The sequence below is a fragment of the Dromiciops gliroides genome, chromosome 2, assembly GCF_019393635.1.
Source record: "Dromiciops gliroides isolate mDroGli1 chromosome 2, mDroGli1.pri, whole genome shotgun sequence".
Taxonomy (NCBI): domain Eukaryota; kingdom Metazoa; phylum Chordata; class Mammalia; order Microbiotheria; family Microbiotheriidae; genus Dromiciops; species Dromiciops gliroides.
In genome coordinates this window covers 107,500,327-107,522,135 of record NC_057862.1, presented here as the reverse complement: position 1 = coordinate 107,522,135, position 21,809 = coordinate 107,500,327, and the positions used below count along the sequence as shown (strand labels likewise).

At 41.6% G+C, this 21,809-nt stretch overlaps 1 protein-coding gene across 1 annotated transcript in view; it reads left to right on the top strand.

Annotated features, from left to right (window-relative positions):
- Positions 1–21,809, top strand: part of SORCS3 (sortilin related VPS10 domain containing receptor 3) — a 690,926-nt gene that overhangs the window by 198,407 nt on the left and 470,710 nt on the right. Inside the window, exon 2 of the mRNA XM_043989102.1 lies at positions 10,941–11,008. Coding sequence (XP_043845037.1) covers positions 10,941–11,008 — 68 coding nt within the window. The remainder of the gene's footprint in view (positions 1–10,940; positions 11,009–21,809) is intronic.

The window sequence follows — 21,809 nt, the reverse complement described above, 5'->3', positions numbered from 1 at the left end:
ATGTACCATTGTTTGATCTTACTCATGATGCCAAGATACTGTTAAAAGTTCCTTTTGCCATCCTCTGCATTTATCATTAGGCCCAGTTCTCAGTGGGCTTTAGACTTCCTGACTAATAAGATCATAGAGAGGTCATCAAGTCCAAGCCTTTATGTTTATAAATGAAAAAGCTGAGGCAAAGACATGAAGCAACTTGCCTGGGGTCAAAAAGTGAGTATCTGAGGCAGGATTTGAACCCAAGTCTTCCTGGTTCCAATTCAAGTACCTCTTATCCACTAATCCTACCATACTGCCTCTCCCTATTTTACAGGGTCATGCCACTTTATTTATCCTCAGTTACTTGTATTCATCCTCATTTACCTGTCCTTACTTCCATCTCTTCTATGTGTCCATTTTAAGTCTCTCTACTCACTGATGAGCTCCCTGTGCAGCACAACAATCTCTATAGATACCTTCCCCTTTCTTTTTTCCTACATTGGAACCAGTTGGGATTCCATTATTGGAACAGCAGTTTCGATAACCCCCAGCCCTGCTGAGTTGACTTCCTTTTGAGGGTATCAGTTCACGGCATTCTCCCTGTGCTTTCTGTCCTGTTACTGTTCCAGGAATCGAAAATAAATTCTATTGACTGCGTGTTCGTATGTGGGTAGCTGGCAGGGTGAGAAGATGGTTGCTTGGGTAAGAGGGAAATCTACCATTTTAAAACCTTAAATCTATTCAGGCAAGCTTAATGAACTAAATCAATTTTCCTTCATAGTAAAATTTTATGGGTACAAAAGGTCATGATGCTGCTATTGTGCTTGAAGGCTCCTCTGTTCTCCTGCCACTGACAAGTTTGCAGATTTTGTCATCCTCTCATAGGACAATATCTCCCTTAGGCCCCCATGGCGTCCTCCTGGAGATAAGCAGAGGAGACAGCTTTACACACTGGGCATGGCTTGGCGTATTTCTTGCCACAAAGGCTATTATTCTTATTTTCTAAGGATCCTAGGTTGCCAAGGTATCAGAGGCTTCCTTTTTAAAAGCGTGGGTGGGTAGACATCTTTTGACAAGGGGGCAGGTTTGATGAATCTTTAGGGGGAAGGTGATCTTAGAGGGAACTCAAACCTTTTTCATTTGGTTGAATGATTTCTATCAAAGGGAGGGGCAGGGATCAATAAGCCTGTATTTCTGGTTGCAGGGAAGGCTTTAGACATAGACAAAGGAGACAGAAGCCTTACTTCTATGCTTTAAGATAGGGATTCCTAATTTTTTAAAAAAATCCCTATACCCCTGGGTTTCAGTAAAATTTCCCACAGGTCCTATTCTATATGAAAGGAAATAATGCATATGCTAAATAAAATTATTAATTTTAATATAGATAACATAGTATAATATATATGATAGGCATTTATAGATGAATATATAATATATAAAATACATATGTATAGATGTGAGTATAAATTAACATAGTTATTTACCAAATATTCCCTGTACCTCCTTGATAAAATATTTATACCCCCTGAGGGTATGGATATCTCAGGTTGGAAACCCTTGGTTTAAGGGGTAGAGTCTTCTTCCCTTCCAAAAATACCATGCCAGTGAAAGCCTATAATTGATATTAAGGCATTGCCTCATTTTGAAACATAGTTGTTCCTGGGAAGGAGAAAACATCAACGAAATCATGTTATTAATATGTAATTCATACCACAAGCACTCATGATCTCCTTAGTAGTACACATCCCTGTACTGGGCCTTTTAGGAGATACTAGGTGGTGTCAATATCCCTCTCCCTTTCAAGGAGTTTATAGTATAGGAGAGGAGCCAGGGAGAGCACACAAATAGTTACAATACAAAGAAAACTGTGATGGGGGCACAAAATCCAATGGGGATTCAGAGGAGGGAGAGTTCACTTCTGGGCGGGGGGGGGGTGGAATAGGTTGGTGTCAAGGAAACCATCATAGAAGATGTGCATTTGGCCTGGGCCTTAAGGATAGTTAAAATTTCAAGAGAAATAGATGGAGGTAGAGAGGGCGATAGAGAGGTGGAAGCGAGGGCATTCTAGAAATAAGGAGCAGGTGAGCAAAGGAGGGAGAGAGGGATGCTTGGGGATGGGTGGTTAAGGGCTTATCCTATAACTCACCTCCTCTGATGTAGATGAGAGAGTGAGAGAGAACAGGAATGGGAAAGGCTTTGGGGTATTATGTCCAGACTTGGAACAACGTATCCCTCAGAGCCAAAACAGCAAACAAACAAACGATCCTTTTGCCAAGAACTGGTGCTGCCAGTTGGTGAAAAGAGGGTCTCTGAAAGATAGCAGGGGTGGGAGGGAGTCAAAAGCAAACCTGTGTGATTTCATGATTCTGGGGTGGGGGTAGAGGCTGGCCCTGCCTTGCTATTTCTGCCATCCCCTCCTGGATTCTGAACATAGCCACCATTCTGTCTTCCTCTCTTCAGTCTCCATTCTTGGAGGATGGCGTGGTAGTGTAGGCGAGAAGTCAAGAGAATAAAGGATGGTTGTGTTGTGTTCCTAGATTCATACTAAGCCCAGGATTCCTAGGCACCTGTCAGGTGCATCTATGGGAGTTTTCTGAGAGAGGCACATGCCGTTTCTAGCTCTCTAATACATTGTCAACAAAAGCCTTGCAGTCAGCGGATTCATCGGGCTGGTTTACTAATTTCAGGCTGGGCCAGCTTTTCTTTCTCCCTCCCTCCTTCTGTCTGAAATCCCCTGCTCCCAGGTGGCCTTTGACAGGCTCAACCTGTCTGCTCAATAAGTGAAGGCCTCACTGGCAAGGGCTGCTCCTCCTCTGCCTCTGTTTGTTTGCCATACACAACATGTCTTATGCCTAAAGGTTACATTATCATCTCTTCACAGCTATATTAATTTCCTTGTTCTCTTAGACTCCAGGGGAAGTGAGACTGCGAGATGAATGCTAAGCCCCTTGAACTTGCTGGCCTGGGCCTTTTCTCTAAAGAACAGAGGGGTGTTTTTTTTCTCCCCTATTTGCTCTTTCCCTTTCCTCTCTTTCTCCCTCCCCAACCCTGTCTCTAAAGGTGAAGGTACTTGAAAGTATGGCCAACCTTTGAAGAATCAGAATTGTGCATAGATGGAAAGATTTGGTATTGATGTAGGATACAGAAGGAGTTTTGAGCATTGAAGCAGCCCTGTGAATGAAAAGGAGCATTGAACTAGGAATCAGGAGACCCCCTCTCCTTGTCTCAGCTTTGTTCATTTTCAATGTGACCCTGACTCAGTGACTTCTCTTCTCTGGACCTCTGTTTCCCTATCAGAAAAAAAAGAGATAATTCAATTAGATCATATACAAGATAGATTTTCCAGCAAATGTTCTGTGTCTTCCTCTGTCTCAGGATGGGAATAGCTCTGGAAAATGATAGCTGATGTTTATCCACAAATGCTCTTATTTGATTCTCCCAACAATCCTCTTGGCTCTGTGTGTTTTCTCTGGCAGTCCCGCCTGCCTGGAATGCTCTCCCTCCTCCCTTCTGACTACTGAGCTTCCAGGTTCCTAAGTCCCAATTAAAATTCTTCCTTGTGGGGGCAGCTAGGTGGTGCAGTGGATAAAGCAAGGCCCCTGGATTCAGGAGGACCTGAGTTCAAATTTGGCCTCAGATACTCGACACTTACTAGCTGTGTGACCCTGGGCAAGTCACTTAACTCTCATTCCCCCCACCCAAATGCTTATTGAATTGAAGTAGGGACTTCAGGTTTTGTTACCACCCCCATTTTATAGATGAAGAGAAGTCATGTGACTTATGGATGATCACCTAGTGCATGCTGGAGATAGGATTAGGAAGCCTGGTGTCTTGCTGACAGATCCAACATTTTCCATTACACCACAACACTTCTTTTGCCTCAGGGCATGGGGCTTGGTCTCACTGGGGTGTGTGGGGAAGATGTCCACGATTGGATCTTTGGGTCCTGGCATGAGACCTGGGACGCAGCTCTCATTTGCAGTGGCTAGCTCAGTGCTCTACACTAAGGAGATACGTAGTGATTCCAGGGACAAGTCCCATGTGGTAGATGGAATGGCCTAGTGAAAGAGGATTGGGATCCTAGGGCCAGTTATGTCATGCAGTACTTCTGTTGTATTTATTGTCTTCCTGGCCCATTCTCCCCTGGTTCCTTGTTGAAGACAAAGTGGGAGGAGCATGATAGGCTATTCTTAGGTGACCATGCAGAGGCTTGGCACATCATGCCCCTCTTTCTCTGACCTTGGTAAACTCAGAACAACTTCCTGTAGTTTTTGCTACATCTGTGTAAGGGGAACAGAGCTAATACAAACTGACCCCCTGGGGTACTGGACAGGGAAAGTGGGGAATAAATCTCCTCATGGAGTGTTTTGTTGTCATTTAAGTCCCATAAAAATGTTCAATAGAGTGTCTGATTATCTTTCTTTAATCTTAAATGGATACCTAGAATGGAAAGTCCCCTATACTGAGCTGAAAATTCATTATCTCAAAAAGAGTTTAATGGGTGAGGTTTAAATGAACTGGAGGAAGTTAAATTGTGGCAGGGGAAGGAGCGGAGAAAAGTGCAATGAGTTGTGCATTAAATTTAGATAAACACAATTATGTGTAACTGGATTATCACGCGTGCAGACGGGCGAAGTATATTAGACACCTGCGTTTTGATTAAAATCGATTCAGGTGCATGCGCTTGGAGGCTTGTGCATTCAGATGCACCCAAGCTGCTGCCTAGACACTTATATAGCAAGGACCGACTCCCAGCAGGCAGATGGGTTAGGGAGCCCATAAGGGCAAGACAAAGAACTGCCTATTGAACTATTGTGCCAAACCTTTCCACCATATTATTTAGGATGGTTGACACCTCCTAGGGACATCTTGAGAGAGGAATATGATGCTGGATGGTGGCAAACAGGTAATCAGTAAACATCTATTAAGCACTTATTATGTGTCAGGCACTGTACTAAGTGCTGGGGATGCAAAAAGAGACAAAAGGTAGTCCCTGCCCTCAAGAAGCCTCACAATCTAGTGCAGGAGACAATGCACAAACAAATATGTATGTGTGTGTGTATGTATGTATGTATGTATGTCTCTACAGAATAAATAGAAAATGATGAATATTATGTGGGAAAGCATTAGAATTAAGAGGGATTGGGAAAGACTTCCTGTAGAAGATGAGATTTTAGTTGGGACTTATAGAAAGCTAGTAGGCACAGCTGAGGAGGGAGAACATTCCAGGCATGGGGGCGGGGGGGCGGCCAAAGAAAATGGCCAGAGCTGAGAGATGGACTGTCTTGTTTGTGTTACAGCCAGGAGGTCAGTGGCACTGGATCAAAGGTGGGGAATTAAGTGTAAGAAAACTGGGAAGGTATGAGGGGGCTAGGTTAAGAAGGGCTTTCAATACCAAACAGATGATTTAGTATTTGATCCTGCAGGTATTAGGAAGCCCTTAGAGTTTATTGAATAAGGAAATGAAATGGTCAGATTTGTGCTTTAGGAAAATCACTTAATTGGCTGAATGGGGGGATGGATTGGAATAGGGATACACTTAAGTCAGGCAGACCCACCAGCAGGCTATGGCAAGAGTCCAGGTGTGAGCCGATGAGGGCCTGTAACAGAGTGGGGGCAGTGTCAGAGGAAGGGGTATATAGGAGAGATGCTGCAGAGGTGAAATCCACAGGTCTTGGTAACAGCTTGGATATTGGGGGTAGGGGGCAGGGAGGAAGGGTAGGAAGAGTTAGTAAGGACTTGAGGATGACTTCTAAATTGCAAGCCTGAAGGACTGGGAGGATAATGTTGCCCTCAGGGAAGGTAGAGAGGTAGGAGGAGATTTTAGGGGGGAAATAATAAGTTCTGTTTCAGAAATGTTTAGTTTAAGTTTCTACAGAAAATCTGAAAGGTAGTTGGAGTTGTATGCCAGAAGTCAGCAGAGAGTTTGGGACAGGATAGGTAGATTTGAAAATCTTCAACATAGAGATGATAATTAAATCCATGGGAGCTTATCAGATAACTAAGTGAAGTTGTACAGAGAAGAGGGCCCAGGATAGGACCCTAAGGGATACCTATGGTGGAATGATAGGGTGTCTTTTTTTTGGGCAGAGGTGGTGCAATTGGGGTTAAGTGACTTGCCCACAGTTAAACAGCTAGGGAGTGTCAAGTGTCTGAGGCCAGATTTGTATTCAGATCCTTCTGACTCCTGTGCCAGTGCTAGCTGCCCAAATAATAAGGTTAGAAGTCTTATCGTAAAGGTGTTAAGGAGAGAGGGAGAGGAGAGTAAATGAAGGTGACTATTGTAGACAGACTTTGCAAGGAGTTTAGCTATAAAGTGAGGATGATAGTAGGGATGGAAGGATCAAGTGAGGAGTTTTTGAGGATGGGGGAGCCATAGGAATGCTTGTAGGCAGTAGGAAATGAGCCAGCAGATAGAGATTGCAAACAAGTGATCAAATGAGGATGTCAGAAGGGGAAATCTATTCATAGGAGATGGGATGGAATAGAATTGCTTGAACCAGTAGAAGGAAGGCATAAGGCTATCTTATATGAGACAGGGATGAAGAGGAGTTAGTCGTGGAAGGCATATGAGTGATATGATATAGGAAAGAGGGGAGAAGAAGGAACTTACAGCAAATGTCCTCAATTTTTTTTTCTGTGAAATATGAGGCAGGGTCCTCAGTAAGAGTGGGGGGAGGGAAAGCCATGGGAAGCTTGAGGTAGAATGAAAAGATTTGCAGGAGTTACTGTGGAGAGTGGGATAGTGGGTCAATAGGGCAGATAGATAGAGGATTGCCTAGCAGCAGTAAGAGTCCAGCCAAAGGTGTGTAACATAAATTTGTAGTGGACCCACTCAGAAGAGCAGTGTGATTTTTGCTCCCACTTTTGTCCAGCAACCTGTGTATAGGAACAAAGATCGCAAATCGTGGCAGCAATTTAAAGCTGAGGCTTGGCAGGACACAATGGCCAAAATGATAAGGAGGCTAGGGATTCACGAGAGGCAAAACACCAACAGAGTGTGATTGGATAAGAGGATTCTGGAATTTTTTAAATATGGAAATGTTCTGTTTATAGGTAATGGTAAGATCAAGAGTTCAGCCACCTTTGTATGTGACTGAGGTTTAGTGGAAGAGTAGCTCATGGGAAATGAGTAAGTTGAGGAACAGAGTGGTTAGTATGTTTGAGGGACAATCCATATATATGTTTTTATGTTTAGAATTTTATTTTCCAAATTACATGTAAAAACAAATTTTGACATCAATTTTTTAAAACTGTGTTCCAATTTCTCTTCCTCCCTCACTTCCCACCCCCAAGAACTCAAGCAATTCGATATAAGTTATACATGAGTTGTCTTAGAAAACATCTCCACATTAGCTAGGTTGTGAGAGAAAACAGATAAAAACAAAACTTCAAATTAAGGAATTGTCAAAAAAAATATGTTTCAATCTGTTTTCAGATACCATCAGTTCTTTCTCTACTTGGATTTCAATTTTCAGAAGTCCTTCAGAGTTATATTGGATCATTGCATTGCTGAAAATAACCACGTACTTCCCAGCAGATCATCTTACACTATTGCTGTTCTTTTGTATACAGTACATTTCTCTCTGCTTCAGTTCATATAGGCATTTCCAGGTTTTTCTGATAGCATCCTGTTCATCATAACTTTTATATAGTACCGACTTTTCTTCACAATAGCCCAGCAGAGTAGATACCATACATTTTGCCATTATAGTTAATCATCATAATGAGTTCCCTCCATCCTATTCCCTTCCCATTATATTTACTCTATTTCCTATATTCTTTTACCCTACTCCTCCTCAAAAGTGTTTAACTTCTGACCGCCCCCTCCACTGCTCTGCCCTCCCTTCTTTCACCCTTCTCTCCTTATACTTTTCCTCTCCTACTTTCCTGCAGGGTTAGATAGATTACTCCTCCCAATTAGGTGTGTATGTTATTCCTTTCTTGAGCCCACTCTGATGAGGTTAAGGTCTTTGAACTAATTTTGTGTTATAAATTTTTCTTCCTCCCTCCTCAGCTCTCCCTATGAAATCAAGCAATTCAATAAAAGTCATACATGTGCAGTTATGCAGAACATCTTCCCCTTCCTCGATAGTGTTTTGCTTTTTACTGCTCCCTCCCCCAATCTACCCTTCCCTCCTTCCCCTCTTCTTCCCACTCCATTTCCTTCCCCTTCCTCTTTCCCTCAGAGCAAAAATATATTACTATACCCACTTGAGTATGTATGTTATTCCCTCTTTGAGCCAATTCTGATGATAGTAAGGTTCACTCACTCTCCCACTCCTTGCCCCTCTTCCCTTCCCTTCCATAATGTTTTTCTTGTTTTCTTCATGTGAGCTACCTCTCCCCAGTCCACCTCTCCCAGTGCTTTCTTCCTACCCCTCAACCCTATTTTAAAGATGTCATCATGGGTTAGCTAGGTGGCACAGTGGACAAAGCACCAGCCGGGGACCCAGGAGGTCCTGAGCCCAAATCTGAGCCCAGACATCCCTGCTTGTCCCATAAAGAACAAGGATAAACAAAAAGTAAGTATTTTACAGATATCATCCCTTCATATTCAGTTCAGAACTGTGTGTCTAAGTGTATTCCTTTCAGCTACCCTAATACTGAGAAAATTTTTATGAGTTAGAAGTATTATCTTCCCATGTAGGAATGTAAACAGTTTAATCTTTTAATATCCCTCATGATTTCTTTTTCCCATTTACCTTTCTATGCTTCTTTAGGGTCTTGTATTTGAAAATCAAGTTTTCTTTTCTGTTCATATCTTTTCATCAGAAATGCCTGAAAGTTCCCTTTTTATTGAAGTCCCATTTTTTCCTCTGAAAGATTATACACAGTTTTTCTGGGTAGGTGATTTTTGGCTATAGTCCCAGTTCCTTTGCCCTCCAGAATATCATATTCCATGCCCTCTGGTCCTTTGGTGTAGATGCTGCTAGACCTTGTTTTATCCTTATTGTAGCTCTAGAGTATTTGAATTCATTTTTTCTAGCTGCTTCCAATATTTTCTCCTTGACCTGGGAGCTCTGGAATTTGGCTATAATCCTGGAGGTTTTTCTTTTGGGAACTCTTTCAGGAGGTGACTGATGGATATTTTCAATTTCTATTTTACCTTCTGCTTCTAGAATATCAGGGAAATTTTCCCTGACAATCTCTTGGAACATGCTGTCTAAACTCTTATTTTGTTCTCTCCTGGATCTACTTTCCAGGTAAGCTGTTTTTCCGAGGAGATATTTCATATTGCCCTCTATATTTTTATTTATTTGGATTTACTTTACTGTGTCTTGGTTTCTCATAAAGTCACTAGCTTCCATTTGTTCAATCCTAATTCATAGGCAATTATTTTCTTCTGAGAGCTTTTGTATCTCCTTTTCCATTTGGCTTTTCAAGCTGTTGACTTTATTCTCATGACTCTACTGCATCATTCATTTCTCTTTCCATTCTTTCCTCCACCTCTCTACATCTTCCTTCTCTCTCTCCTACTTTGTCTTCAAAGTCCCCTTTAGGTGCTTCCATAGCTAGAGACCAATTCATATTTTTCTTGGATGCTTTGGTTGTAGGGGTCCTGAGGTTGTTATCCTCTTCTGGGAGTGCACCTTGATCTTCCTTGTTGCTAAAGATACTTTCTATAGTTCTCAACTTTCTTTGCTTGCTCATCTTGCTATCTTTTAGTTTTACCTCCCTCTTACAGTCGGGCCCTACTTCCAAGCTACATTGTCCCAAGCTTCAGAGGGTCCCAGGTGTTTGGGTTTGAGGGTGGCAGGTTTTTCTCTCAGCTGGCCTGTTCTCTGGTCTGAAGATAACCTTAAGCCAACTTGCTAATTAACCAGCCAGCAAAACTTTGTGTGCTGTGGTTCTTAGCTTTGATGAGGCTGCTTTCCTCCCCCACCTCAGCCTGCTGCCTCTCAGGATTTCTTCCTGGTTCCCAGTTGGGTTGAGATAGCTGAATTCCTCCTTAGGTCTTGTAGACACTCCTGTATTCCCCCCCCCTCCTCCCCCAGCCATCTATTCAGCTCTCTTACCTGACTGTAAACTTAGTTCCAGAAGATGCTGGTGCTACAGCTAATTTGGAGGCTTGCGGATAAGTTCCTCTGGTGCAGCCTGCCTGGGGTCTGTGTCAGCATGATTAGAGGTCTGGACTCTTCTTACAGCCCATCATGGTCCCCTTTAATCTGTCTTTGGCTGGAAAATAATCTCAACCTGTCCTTTTGTGTGTTTTTCTGCTCCAGGAGTTCTTTTATTGCAGTTTTTTGGGGGTAATTGTATCACGAGAACTGTGTGTTTAATGTCTTTCCTCTTCCATCTTGGCTCCTCCTTTCCCATATATATGCTATTGAATAAATATAATGTGTATATAATGACAACAGCCTGCCTGACCTGGAGATAAGAGTGGACCTCTACACCAATGGAATTAGGGAATGCTGGATTAGTGTTTTACCAGTCATTCTGCCATCAGATTAAGGTTGAGAAGGAATTACAGACCTTAGATACACTTGGATCATCATTACCAACATCCAACCCTGGTATAGTAAAAGGGAGATTAGAGATGGGTACCCACATGTCTTTTTTAGTTAATCAGAGGCACTTCACCTAGAAAGGAAACTTTCCTATTATTTCCAGATGTCCAGCTTAGAGAAGGTAGTCAACCCAGCTTTGTCCCTGACCTTGAAGAAGTACAAATGTGGAGTAACAGTCTGACAATGCCCAATTAATTCCTTTTGGCATGTTTGATTTCAGATGCAAACCGTCATTGGGATTACAATAAATGCAAGCAGTTACAGGGATGCATTAAATTAATGATTTCTTTTTTCTCCCTGCTTGATCCTATAATACCATCAAGTTTAATGGATAAATGCTAAACCCTCCTCTAGGGGGATCAGAGATACATTATATATTGTTACACAACCTAAAGGAAGCCTTTCTCTTCTCCTGTATCCTTCCCCTTCCCCACTCCCCTTCCCCTGCAGGTGATACTGATTCTGACCAAGCTCTATGACTTCAACCTGGGCAGCGTGACAGAGAGCTCGCTTTGGAGGTAAGCCCTTAATGGTTATGAACTTCTCTGACTTAGCTCTTGTAAATCCCCCTGCTTAGCACCTGGGCATGATCCAGAGTGTCCTGAATTGGGGAGGGAGGGGGATGGTAGGACCTGCACATCCAGCAACCGCCAGAACATGAAGCAATAAAATGTGTTCATCATATGGGTTTTCCAGGACTTCTCATCTTGAGATGAGAGCTGAAGGATCCAGGCCTTTTCTACAAGAGAAGGAAAATTCTGGCCGTGGGTGTATTCAGGCAACATCACTGAGGGAGCACACTATGGGCAGAACTCTTGGAAGAGGAGGAGGAGGAGGAGGAGGGCACCGTACAGGAGGCAGGAGAATTGGGAGTTTCATAATTTATTCTCAGGGAGCTCTGGGGCTGAGGGGGAGATACCATCCTGTTCTCAGTATGATTGGGACAGGGGAGACTCAGGCTCTGTCCCTGGGGAGACCGTCATTTGAGGGTAGACATGGTCACTATCTTCAAGGGTACCGAGATCTCATGGGGGGTAGACAGCCCCACTCTTAGGAGGAAATAAAAGCAATACATCTTCGACTGAAAACAAGTCTCTTTAACTTCATGAGGAAAAATGGGAGATTAGTTTTATGTGGGCTGGCTAATAACCTAGGGTAGGTGGATTTTGCAGCTCACACTGGGATTCTGAGAGGAGCACTGAACTCCCTCAAATTGTCCTTTCATAGACTGAATGTACTTCAGTGAACAAGGCTGATTTTCCTCTGTTCTAATGTGTTGCTAAGCCTTCTTGTAAATAGATGGGCATTTCCCCAATTGTGCTGTATACCTTTAGTACTTTCATTTATTCATGCATGGGATCACTTAATAAGCATTTATTAATGCTTGCTTTTGTGCTCAGGCTCATGGCTCATGTTCAGGAGGAGGAAAGGTAAGAGGAAGATATGGTCCCTGTCCTCATAGGAGCAGAGAGAACAGCCAGTGAGATGAATGAGTGAAATAAAAATGATGCAAAATGATTTGCAAGGCCCTATGCTAAGTGCGTGGGATACAAATAAAAGAGTAAGACATTCCCTGATCTCAGAGTTCACATTCTAATGGGAGAGACAACACCAGTGGAAGATTTTGTAGGCAAATCAGATGATCTTACATGCCCCTCAGAATGCTGTGGCAAAGCAGATATGAATGTCTCTTCTTCAATGTCAATATCATCAATTTCCAGGACGAAATCATATCAGTTTCTAAACCATTTGACAATGCCAAGGACTGTGGTGGTAAGAACTTTCCTAAAGGTGCAATTACCAGGTTACATCTCCACAGGGTTTGCTTCTCAGAATGATGACTGAAGGGCATGGAAATGAAATGAAAATGAAAATGAAAATGAAAATGAAAATGAAAACCATTGCTATTCCTTATTCTCCTGGGCTCAAGGTCCTGGCCTGTCTCTATCAGGGTCTGAGGGGAGATGGTGGTCAAAGTTGCAATGATGAGATAAGTCTCACAGTTTTGAAGTAATCAGAGAACAGTTTCATCAAACTGAGTTGTAGAGGGATTTCTTATATGGAGTAGGAAATTGGACTAAGCATTCTTTTTTAAGGGATTTATCAACTTTTAGATTCTTTGGTTTTATAGAAGCAAGTGTGGGTTGGTGTAGTGAAAACGATAAACATAAATTATTAGTGAGATAAAATAAGGGAGCATGTCTGGGAAGGCATCAGAGAAGAGGCATGCCATTCATTCATTAATTCATTCGATAAAAAGCTGCAAATGTTGAATAATAGTCAACACTTTGATACCTTTTCCTTCCTTTTGATTTCTGAGATGCTATATTTTCCTGGCACTCATTCTACCTGTATAATTGCTTCTTTTATGTTGTTCACTGACTTTTCGTCTTCTTTTTAACCATTGAAGGTAGATATATCTAACTGTCTGTTCTTAACCCCCTTCTCTTCTTTGTAGAATCTTTCTCTTGACACTCTCATCCATTCCCATATGTTCAACTGTCAACTCTACACAAATTACTCCAACATCTATAGCTCTACATTTGAACTCTCCCAGGCTCCACCCTTATATCACCAACTGTCTGCTGGGCATGTCTACCTGGATGTCCTACTACAACTTTGAACTCAAAAAATCTAAACTTGAAATTATCTTTTCCTCAACTTATGCTGTTTCTGATTTCACTATTTCTGTTGGTGTGTGCACCTTTTGATTAGTCTCCCACATTTGAAACCTTGGTGCTATGTTTGATTTTTCTTTCTCCCTCACTTTTTATATCCAATCAATTCCTAAAATTTATAGATTCAAAACCCATCCAATTTGCAGATTCTAAATCCAATTTGCAAATTCAAACTTATAGGTGGGCAACTAGGTGGCACAGTGGATATAGAGTGCCAGGCCTGGAGTCAGGAGAACCTAATTTTAAATCTTCCTTTAGATACTTACTATTTGTGTGATGCTGCACAAGTCACTTAACCCTGTTTGCCTCAGTTTCCTCATCTACAAAATAAACTGGAGAAGGAAATGGCAAACCACTCCAGTATCTTTGCCATGAAGACCCCAAATGGGGTCACGAAAAGTCAGGTATGACTGAAACAACTGAACAACAAAAAACTTATAAATTCAAAACTTAAAGATTCTGACTTGCATCCTTTTCTTTATGCTATTCTTTTATAAAGGCATCCCCCTTCAACTTGCATAGATAAGTACAATAGCTTCTTATGGACCTTCCCAACTCCTTTTTTCTGGACTGAATATAGATTCTTCCCATTTCTATCAGACTAACGTTTCTCATGCATAGATTTGGCCATGTCACTCCTTTGCTTAATACCTTGAATGAATGGTGCCCTACTGGCTATTGAGTAAACCTCAAACTTGGCATTCAGAGTTCTTTATAATCTGACGCTATTCTATCCTTCCAACTTTTTCTCATATTACTCATTTCAATGCACACTCTGATTTAGCCAGACTGGACGATTCTCATGTATATGTATGAACATGTTCTATTCTTTTGCTCTTGGTGTTCTCTTTGCCTGGGATACTTTCTGTCTCCTCCCATCAATCTGACTCGCTGTATTCCTACCCAGAGTTTCTTTTTTGATCCATCCATCTGTCTGTCTGTCTTACCAGGTTTTAAAACCCAAATCCAATGCTGCCTCTTTTAAGATGCCTTCTTTGATTTCCCTCCATCACCAGAGACCTTTTGTACATCTGATGACATAACATTTTTCACTTTTCTTATGTACCGATAATGGATCACTTTATTTTATTGTTCCACATGCAGGAAAATATCCTTTCCTAAGCTGTAAGGTCCATGATGGTAGTGACCGTCTTATCTAAATTTTATCTTCCCTAGAGACTAGCAAAGCATACGGCTTAAAGTTGATATTCATAAATGTACATCGAATTGAAATGAGGAGGTTGGATTACATAACCTCTAAGGTTTTTATTCCAGGTTCCAAATGATGCCATTTTACAATAAGTGTTTATTGAACACATACTCTATGCTTTTTCTTAGGTATTCTGGGAAATGCAAAGATAAAGACATGATCTATGCCCTCTAAGTACCTACAATTTAATTCAATACAGCTTGCCATAATCACAGGGAGGCCTCAGATTAATGAGTCACAGGGAGTACTGTCCCATTCTATAATAGTAACATTAATAATTTTTATATTGTTTACAGTATGAGTGTATTGGCCTTGGAGCCAGGGAGACTTGGGTTCAAGTCCTCTCTCTGACACAACCTGGCCGTATGGCACTGGATAAGTGTTAGCCTTTCTAGATCTAGGTACTCAGTAAGACTGAGTTGTAGATGAGATACTGACTTACATTGATATAAGGAGCTTTTTCATCTGAGCATTCCCTAGACTTTAAAAATCACAGTTCCAGTCCTATATCCCCTATTCCTTATAGTTTCTTTCTTTCTTTTTTTTTTTGGTGAGGCAATTGGGGTTAAGTGAATTTCCCAGGGTCACACAGCTGGTAAATGTCAAATGTCTGAGGCCAGATTTGAGCTCAGGTCCTCCTGAATCCAGGGCTGGTGCTCCAGCCACTTTGCCACCTAGCTGACCCCCCTATTCCTTATAGTTTCAAAGCACTTTATACCCATAACCTAAGTTATTTTTGTTGTTTGTCCTTAATTCTTTTTTTTTTTTTGGTGGGGCAATGGAGGTTAAGTGACTTGCCCAGGGTCACACAGCTAGTAAGTGCCAAATGTCTGAGGCCAGATTTGAACTCAGGTACTCCTGAATCCAAGGCTGGTGCTTTATCCACTGCGCCATCTAGCTGCCCACGTTTGTCCTTAATTCTTGAAGAGGACTATGACATTGGATCATGTCATGTCATGACTTGCAGTGAATTGGATTTAAATGAGGGAGGACTGTCAACAGTCTCACTCTCTCCTCCAGAGCCATCAGGGTCCAGTGGCAAGATAGATGTCAGGATGACTGGAGATGGCCCTGGATCTTTAAGGCAATTGGGGTTAAGGGACTTGCCTGGAGTCACAGAGCTAGTAAGTTTCTGAGGTGAGATTTGAATTCAGGTCCTCCCAACTTCAGGGCTAGTGCTCTGTTCACTGTGCCACCTAGTTGCTCCACCCATTACCTAATTGTGATATAGTAGAAAGAGCACTAGGTTTGTATTTAGAGCACCTGAGTTAAAATCCTGGCTTATACTAGCTCTACGACCATGAAAATTTTACTTCTCTAGGGCTCAGATTCTTTATATGTAAAATGGAAGTGGGAGAGTTGGACAAAATGTTCGTTTATAGTCCATTCTACTTCTAAATCTATGATCTCATTTCATTTTCTCAACACTGCCTTGGGAGTGGATGAGGTAGATATTCTTTTGCCCATGTTACACATGAAGAAACTGAGTTTCTGGATAGTGAAGTGACTTGCTTTCCCAGACTACAGTGGTTCAGGGACTCAAAAATTCTTCACAAAAGAATTAGATCAGTTTCTTGATGCCAAAGCAGTAGCCCCTTATGTAGCTGCTTCCAAAGCAGAATGGAGAAGGGAAGGGATGCATCCAAAAATGATAGTAGGATCTCAAGTTTGATGATCTTCAGGGCATGGAAGGAAGAAGAAGTGTTTGCTGGTCCTGCAACAGGCTTCCCCATCCTGATCTCAACCAGTCATTATGCCAAGTTCTGGCTAATCCCCCACCCCAGCATTAATTAATGGTATTCCTCATTTCATTGTCAATAGGAGTGTGCTAGAGCAGAGACAGCCTGTTATAAGAATCACTGGACCCTTATCTCCCCAAACCAGAGGCTACTTCTCACTGTCACAATGGTCTGAGCCTGCAAGAGGAGTGAGTGTTAGAGCCGGGATGCAAGCTCAGGTCTTCCCATGCCAAGTCTAGCATTCTTTGCATTATATTGCATCAGCTCTTAATAGTTTTACATACAGTCCTTGTAGTGGTGTGCTGGAAATGTTTAACTGACTCTCTGGGAAAAAAATGTGGCTTAATCTACATCATTAACATCTCCTCCATCATTCTCTTATGTCTAGACAGTGAACAAAATAATAAATCAAATTGTGATTTGTAGCATTTGCCAGCTTCTGAGGTGTAGATGCTCATACTGCAAATTTAACAATCATGTCTCTAGAGCCCCTACATTTTTGTTGTCTGTATATACCGAGTGTGTGCACCTATGTAACCTTGTTATTGTTTAACAGAAATCAGTATGTGGTTATTTCCCAAGAAATCTCCTTGTAGCCTTAAAATCATGGCTATCTTAGAGGCCTGGATTGTGTCTAGGCACTCTAGATTTCCTGCCAATTTGGGTATAGAATAGGGGGTGGGCAGGATCTCCTTTCCTGAGGAGAAAGAAGCCAAAATGCTATCCATTGCCTATGGGCTAACTGTCTCTTTCTTTTTTCTTTTCTTTTCTTTTCTTTTCTTTTCTTTTCTTTTCTTTTCTTTTCTTTTCTTTTCTTTTCTTTTCTTTTCTTTTCTTTTCTTTTCTTTTCTTTTCTTTTCTTTTCTTTTCTTTTCTTTTCTTTTCTTTTCTTTTCTTCCTTCCTTCCTTCCTTCCTTCCTTCCTTCCTTCCTTCCTTCCTTCCTTCCTTCCTTCCTTCCTTCCTTCCTTCCTTCCTTCCTTCCTTCCTTCTTCCTTCCTTCCTTCCTTCCTTTCTTTCTTTTCTTTTCTTTTTTTGTGGGGAAGTTGCCCAGGGTTACACAGCTAGTAAGTGTCAAGTGTCCGAGTCTGGATTTGAACTCAGGTCCTCCTGAATCTAGGGCCGGTGCTTTATCCACTGCATCACCTAATTGTCTCTTTCCTTGGGATATTTCAAATTGAGTTTAACTGTTCCATGACAGGATACAAAGGCATCAATATCCTCATTGCTGGTTAACAGGTGAGAGGTGGTTTCTTGCTTACTGTGCATTTCTCAGGATATTTAAACTTCTAAAAAATTTTCACTTTGGACCTTACACATATAAATGATGCCAGGATAAGACTGTGAGGTCTTCTTTGCCTAAATAAAATAATGAAAACAGCTAATAACTCTTGTCCTGATTCCAGAATTGTAGCAACCAGTGGAAAAGCTGTCTATGGTTATCGGAGGAATCTGCCAGGCAATGATGAGAACTAAGGAAAACTGTTCCCAGGTTACATGACATAGGACCAGGGATTGCTTAGAGGAGTTATCTTCATCATCAGAGAGACGATTTTTATGGGCCACTTGGAAACCTGGAAATTGCTAGGTTCTTTGACAGATATAAAGGTGGCATGATCATTAGCCTAGGAAATAATAGTAATATAAATAATGATCAAGCTTATGAAGTGAAGGAGGATTCATGGGCAAAAGCTATATAAAGTGTATTTATTTTGTTGGGGGAAAAGTGAGTCTACAACCCAGTCCACCTAATCAAGGGTGACTTCTTAGAAGAAGCAGGACTTCAAAATGATGTGAAGGCCATAATAATGAAGCGGCATAGCAAATGGAGAATAGAAAGTTATTCTAAACATGTAGAAGTATCAGGGCCAAGGTTTGGAAGCAGGAGAGACCAGGGACTCATGTGACAGATGAGAGCAGCCCAGTTTGACCAATCCAAATAGCATGGGCATGGGACTTGGAGTACAGGGCAAAAAAAAAGACTATATATATATATATATATATATATATATATATATATATAGAGAGAGAGAGAGAGAGAGAGAGAGAGAGAGAGAGAGACAGAGAGAGAGAGAGACAGAGACAGAGAGACAGAGAGACAGAGAGACAGAGAGAGAGAGAGAGACAGAGAGACAGAGAGACAGAGAGACAGAGACAGAGAGACAGAGAGACAGAGAGACAGAGAGAGACAGAGAGAGACAGAGAGAGAGAGAGAGAGAGAGGGAGGGAGGGAGGGAGGGGAGCAGAGCAATTATTCTGCAGAAAGATCTTGGGGGTATTTGTAGACTTCAATCTCAATGTGAGAAGCCAAAAAACCCAACAACAACTAATTTGATCTTAGCCTACAGTTAAAGAGCTATGTCTAGTTCTAGAGAACTCTAGCCAGATAATATTCAGACTTTTATGTTCAATTCTGGCTATGACATTTTAGGAAGAACATTAAAAAAAAACATTAAGAGGAGGAAATCAGGATGATGAAGAGCCTTGAGAATATACCATAAGAGAATCACCTGAAGGGATCTTAGGATATTTTCCCTGAAAAGAGACTTCAGAGAATACAATAGCTGTCATCAAATATTTGAAAGTAGAAGAAATGGGAGGAAGAGTAGACTTGTTCTTAGCCCAAGAAAACAGAACCAGGAACAGTCAGTAGCAATTGGGGATGAAGAGATTTAGGCTGACAATAAGGAAAAGCTTTCTAATGATTGGAACTGTTCCAAAATGGAATGCGTTGTCTTTGGAGTGAGTGGGTTCCTCTCCTCTCTAGAAGACTTTTAACTGAAAGCCGACTGGCCACTTGTTGGGTTGTGGAAAGGATTTTGGTTCAGATACAGTTGAGATGAGATGGCCTCCTTTCTGACTCCTAGGGTCCTGGGATATCAGTGATGGCTGGAATAGTCTGAATGGCTCCATGGAGGTGAGGCGTCAGCTAATTGGTTGTGGTTGCCTGCTGAGTGCTATGTAGACTTTTACAGACCTAGGGACTTATGATATAAGACAGAAATGTTATATATGTATAGGGCAAAGAGACCACAAGATACAAAGGTGAAACCAAGATGCAAATACTTGGCAATCCCAGCCTTTCAACAAGCATTTATTATGTGCAGTAAACTGTGTCTGGAACAAGGGTGAGTTAATTATATGGGGAAAAGGCAAGTTTAAAGACAGAAATGCAGAGTCATCTGGGGGAAAAATCATAGGCTTCTATGTCCAAATTGGGAAGGAGAAATTCTGAGGGGGATTTAATTTGGTGGCCATATTTTGATCCTACAGAAGAATGAGGTTAGAGTACACCTGAAGAATGGGTGCTTTTGAATTTTCCCTTTAATTATTTAGGAGCCTACTAATCAATAGGCTTCCCCCCTCCCCAATTGCCTTTAGTATGCAAGGAGCTGTGCTAGTCCCTATGAAGAATACACAGAAGGGCAGCTAGGTGGCGCAGTGTATAGAGCACCGGCCCTGGAGTCAGGAGTACCTGTGTTCAAATCCGGCCTCAGACACTTAACACTTACTAGCTGTGTGACCCTGGGCAAGTCACTTAACCCCAATCGCCTCACTGAAAAGATAATAATAATAATAAAAAAGAGAATACACAGGTGAATAGGTGATCTGATCTCTTCCTCCAAGGAGTTTATAGTCTAGTTAGGGAGAGGGAACATATAACTAATAGTGCAAGCATCTGTGTGTTTAGTGTCAGGAGAGTGACATTGAGCATCAAGGACCTGAAGAGATCATTCTGGGCTGAGATGGTTGGGTGAAGCTGCTCCTTATTCTTATTAGATAGAATCAGGGCTTTGATCTTGGTGCAGTTTTTCCTGGTGTTGAATCCATGTGCCCTTCACCATAAGACTGTGGTCTTCTTCTTAGTCTCTTGAAGCAAAGAGATAAGTTATAGTCCTCACACCATATATAGCTTCTCCCTAGAAGTTTCCTAAATTCCCATCATCACCCTCAATTGATTACCTCTCCAGCCATCCCTGCCTCACAATTCTCTTCCCTCAACTTTTGGCAAGCGTGATTTCAATTTACAGTTCTTTCCTGAAACAATTCTATTGTCTTTTCTAAGCCAGCACATGGAGAGAAGATTAGGCAAAATTACACTCTCACCTTTTAGGGCCCACAATTCAGGACATTATGCTTAACCAAGGGGAAATTGAGCTTGGTGATTTTTCTTCAATTTATAGTATTACAGGAATGCCTGAGGCAGCAGCTGCCAATAGTAGCTGACATCCTCTAGCCCAGTTAGAATGTGATATAATTATTTTCCTTACAGGATTAATAATTCAGAGTACTGTCACTTCCAAATAGACATTCTTCTCTAAAGACTTTTTTTAAGGCATAAAATAACACAGGGGTGTCCACGCTGCTAAGATTGTTCTTCCTGACACCTCACAGAGTAACACTCATAGTAATGGGACAAGGGTATTTTCTCTTTTTGTGCAGGAAGAGGGCTGACTCAATTATTTATTCATCCTAATCTCCAGCTAGGATGAAGTTTAAGGTCATTCTGCCACAAAAGAATGGGGCACCAGATTTTATTCCAGAATCCTTCTCTGTTAGAAACTCTAGAACCACAATGCCCCTCTTCTCAAGGTGCTGGAGACTTCTGCTCTGAAGTTGCCTTCCATCAGAATATATCTTGTGTTTGCCTATTGTAAGTTGCCGACTTATTGTCTCCTCCAATAGAATACAAGCTCTGCTTTTCTTTGTATCCCTACTTACTGCCCAATGCAAGATAAATGTTTAATAAATACTTGCTAATTGATTGATTGATCAAGGACCAACAGCCCCTGAGCCTCTACTTAGACCACTTGGGGGTCCATAATAGAAAACTGCTCTTCAAGAAAAAGAAATGATAAAACAACCATGTCACCAACCCAGGAAAAGAGACACCAACCTAAGAATAGGCAATGGAACTCACAGAATGAAAAAGGGTGCAGATTACCAAGAGTTTCCTGGCCAGAGTCTTTCAGGTCCTACCTATGGTTCTGATAGATAGCCATAGTGCAAAGTCAGCCCAAGCTCAGTGCCAACACAACATAGAATTTCAGTGAACTGAGGTGATTGCAATGCAGAGATGACAGATAGCAATGGATAGAGCCTGTTTTTTGGTTCTCATTGTGCTTGCCCTGAGGAAAATGAGCAGCTTCTGCTTCACTCAACTCAAGTGAGAAGTGGAGCCTTCCAATCCCTTCTCTGTTGACACAGTTTCAAAACCTATGGTAGTATGAGTAGTGTGCATCCCCTGTTGTGGCTAAATGGTTAGTGGAGTCACAAGAAAAATCTTGGACCCATTGATCTGAGAGTGTTCCTGAGCATTTGGCATATGTGACCTTAGAACTTACCTTGGGAATAGGATGGACAAGTGAATAAATAAACTAGTCAGTCCTTTTTACATTCAGAATTTGGTGTCAGTGGATTAAAATCCAAGCTCTGCTACTTGGCCACTTGTGTGACCTTGGATACCTTAATCACCTTGGATTTCAGTTTGTTCATCTATTCATCTAAGGGTTGGTTGGATTAGTAATGTAATGTCCATTTCAGCTCTCATATGATCCTATGATTCTTATCTATGTAAACTTCACATGTACTTCTGTTGATTAAGTAAGTGATAAAGTCATTTCAGAAGACATGGTGACAACCTCAAGGGATTTCTATCCAGGAATTGGATGAAAATCCAACCTCATGTAAGAT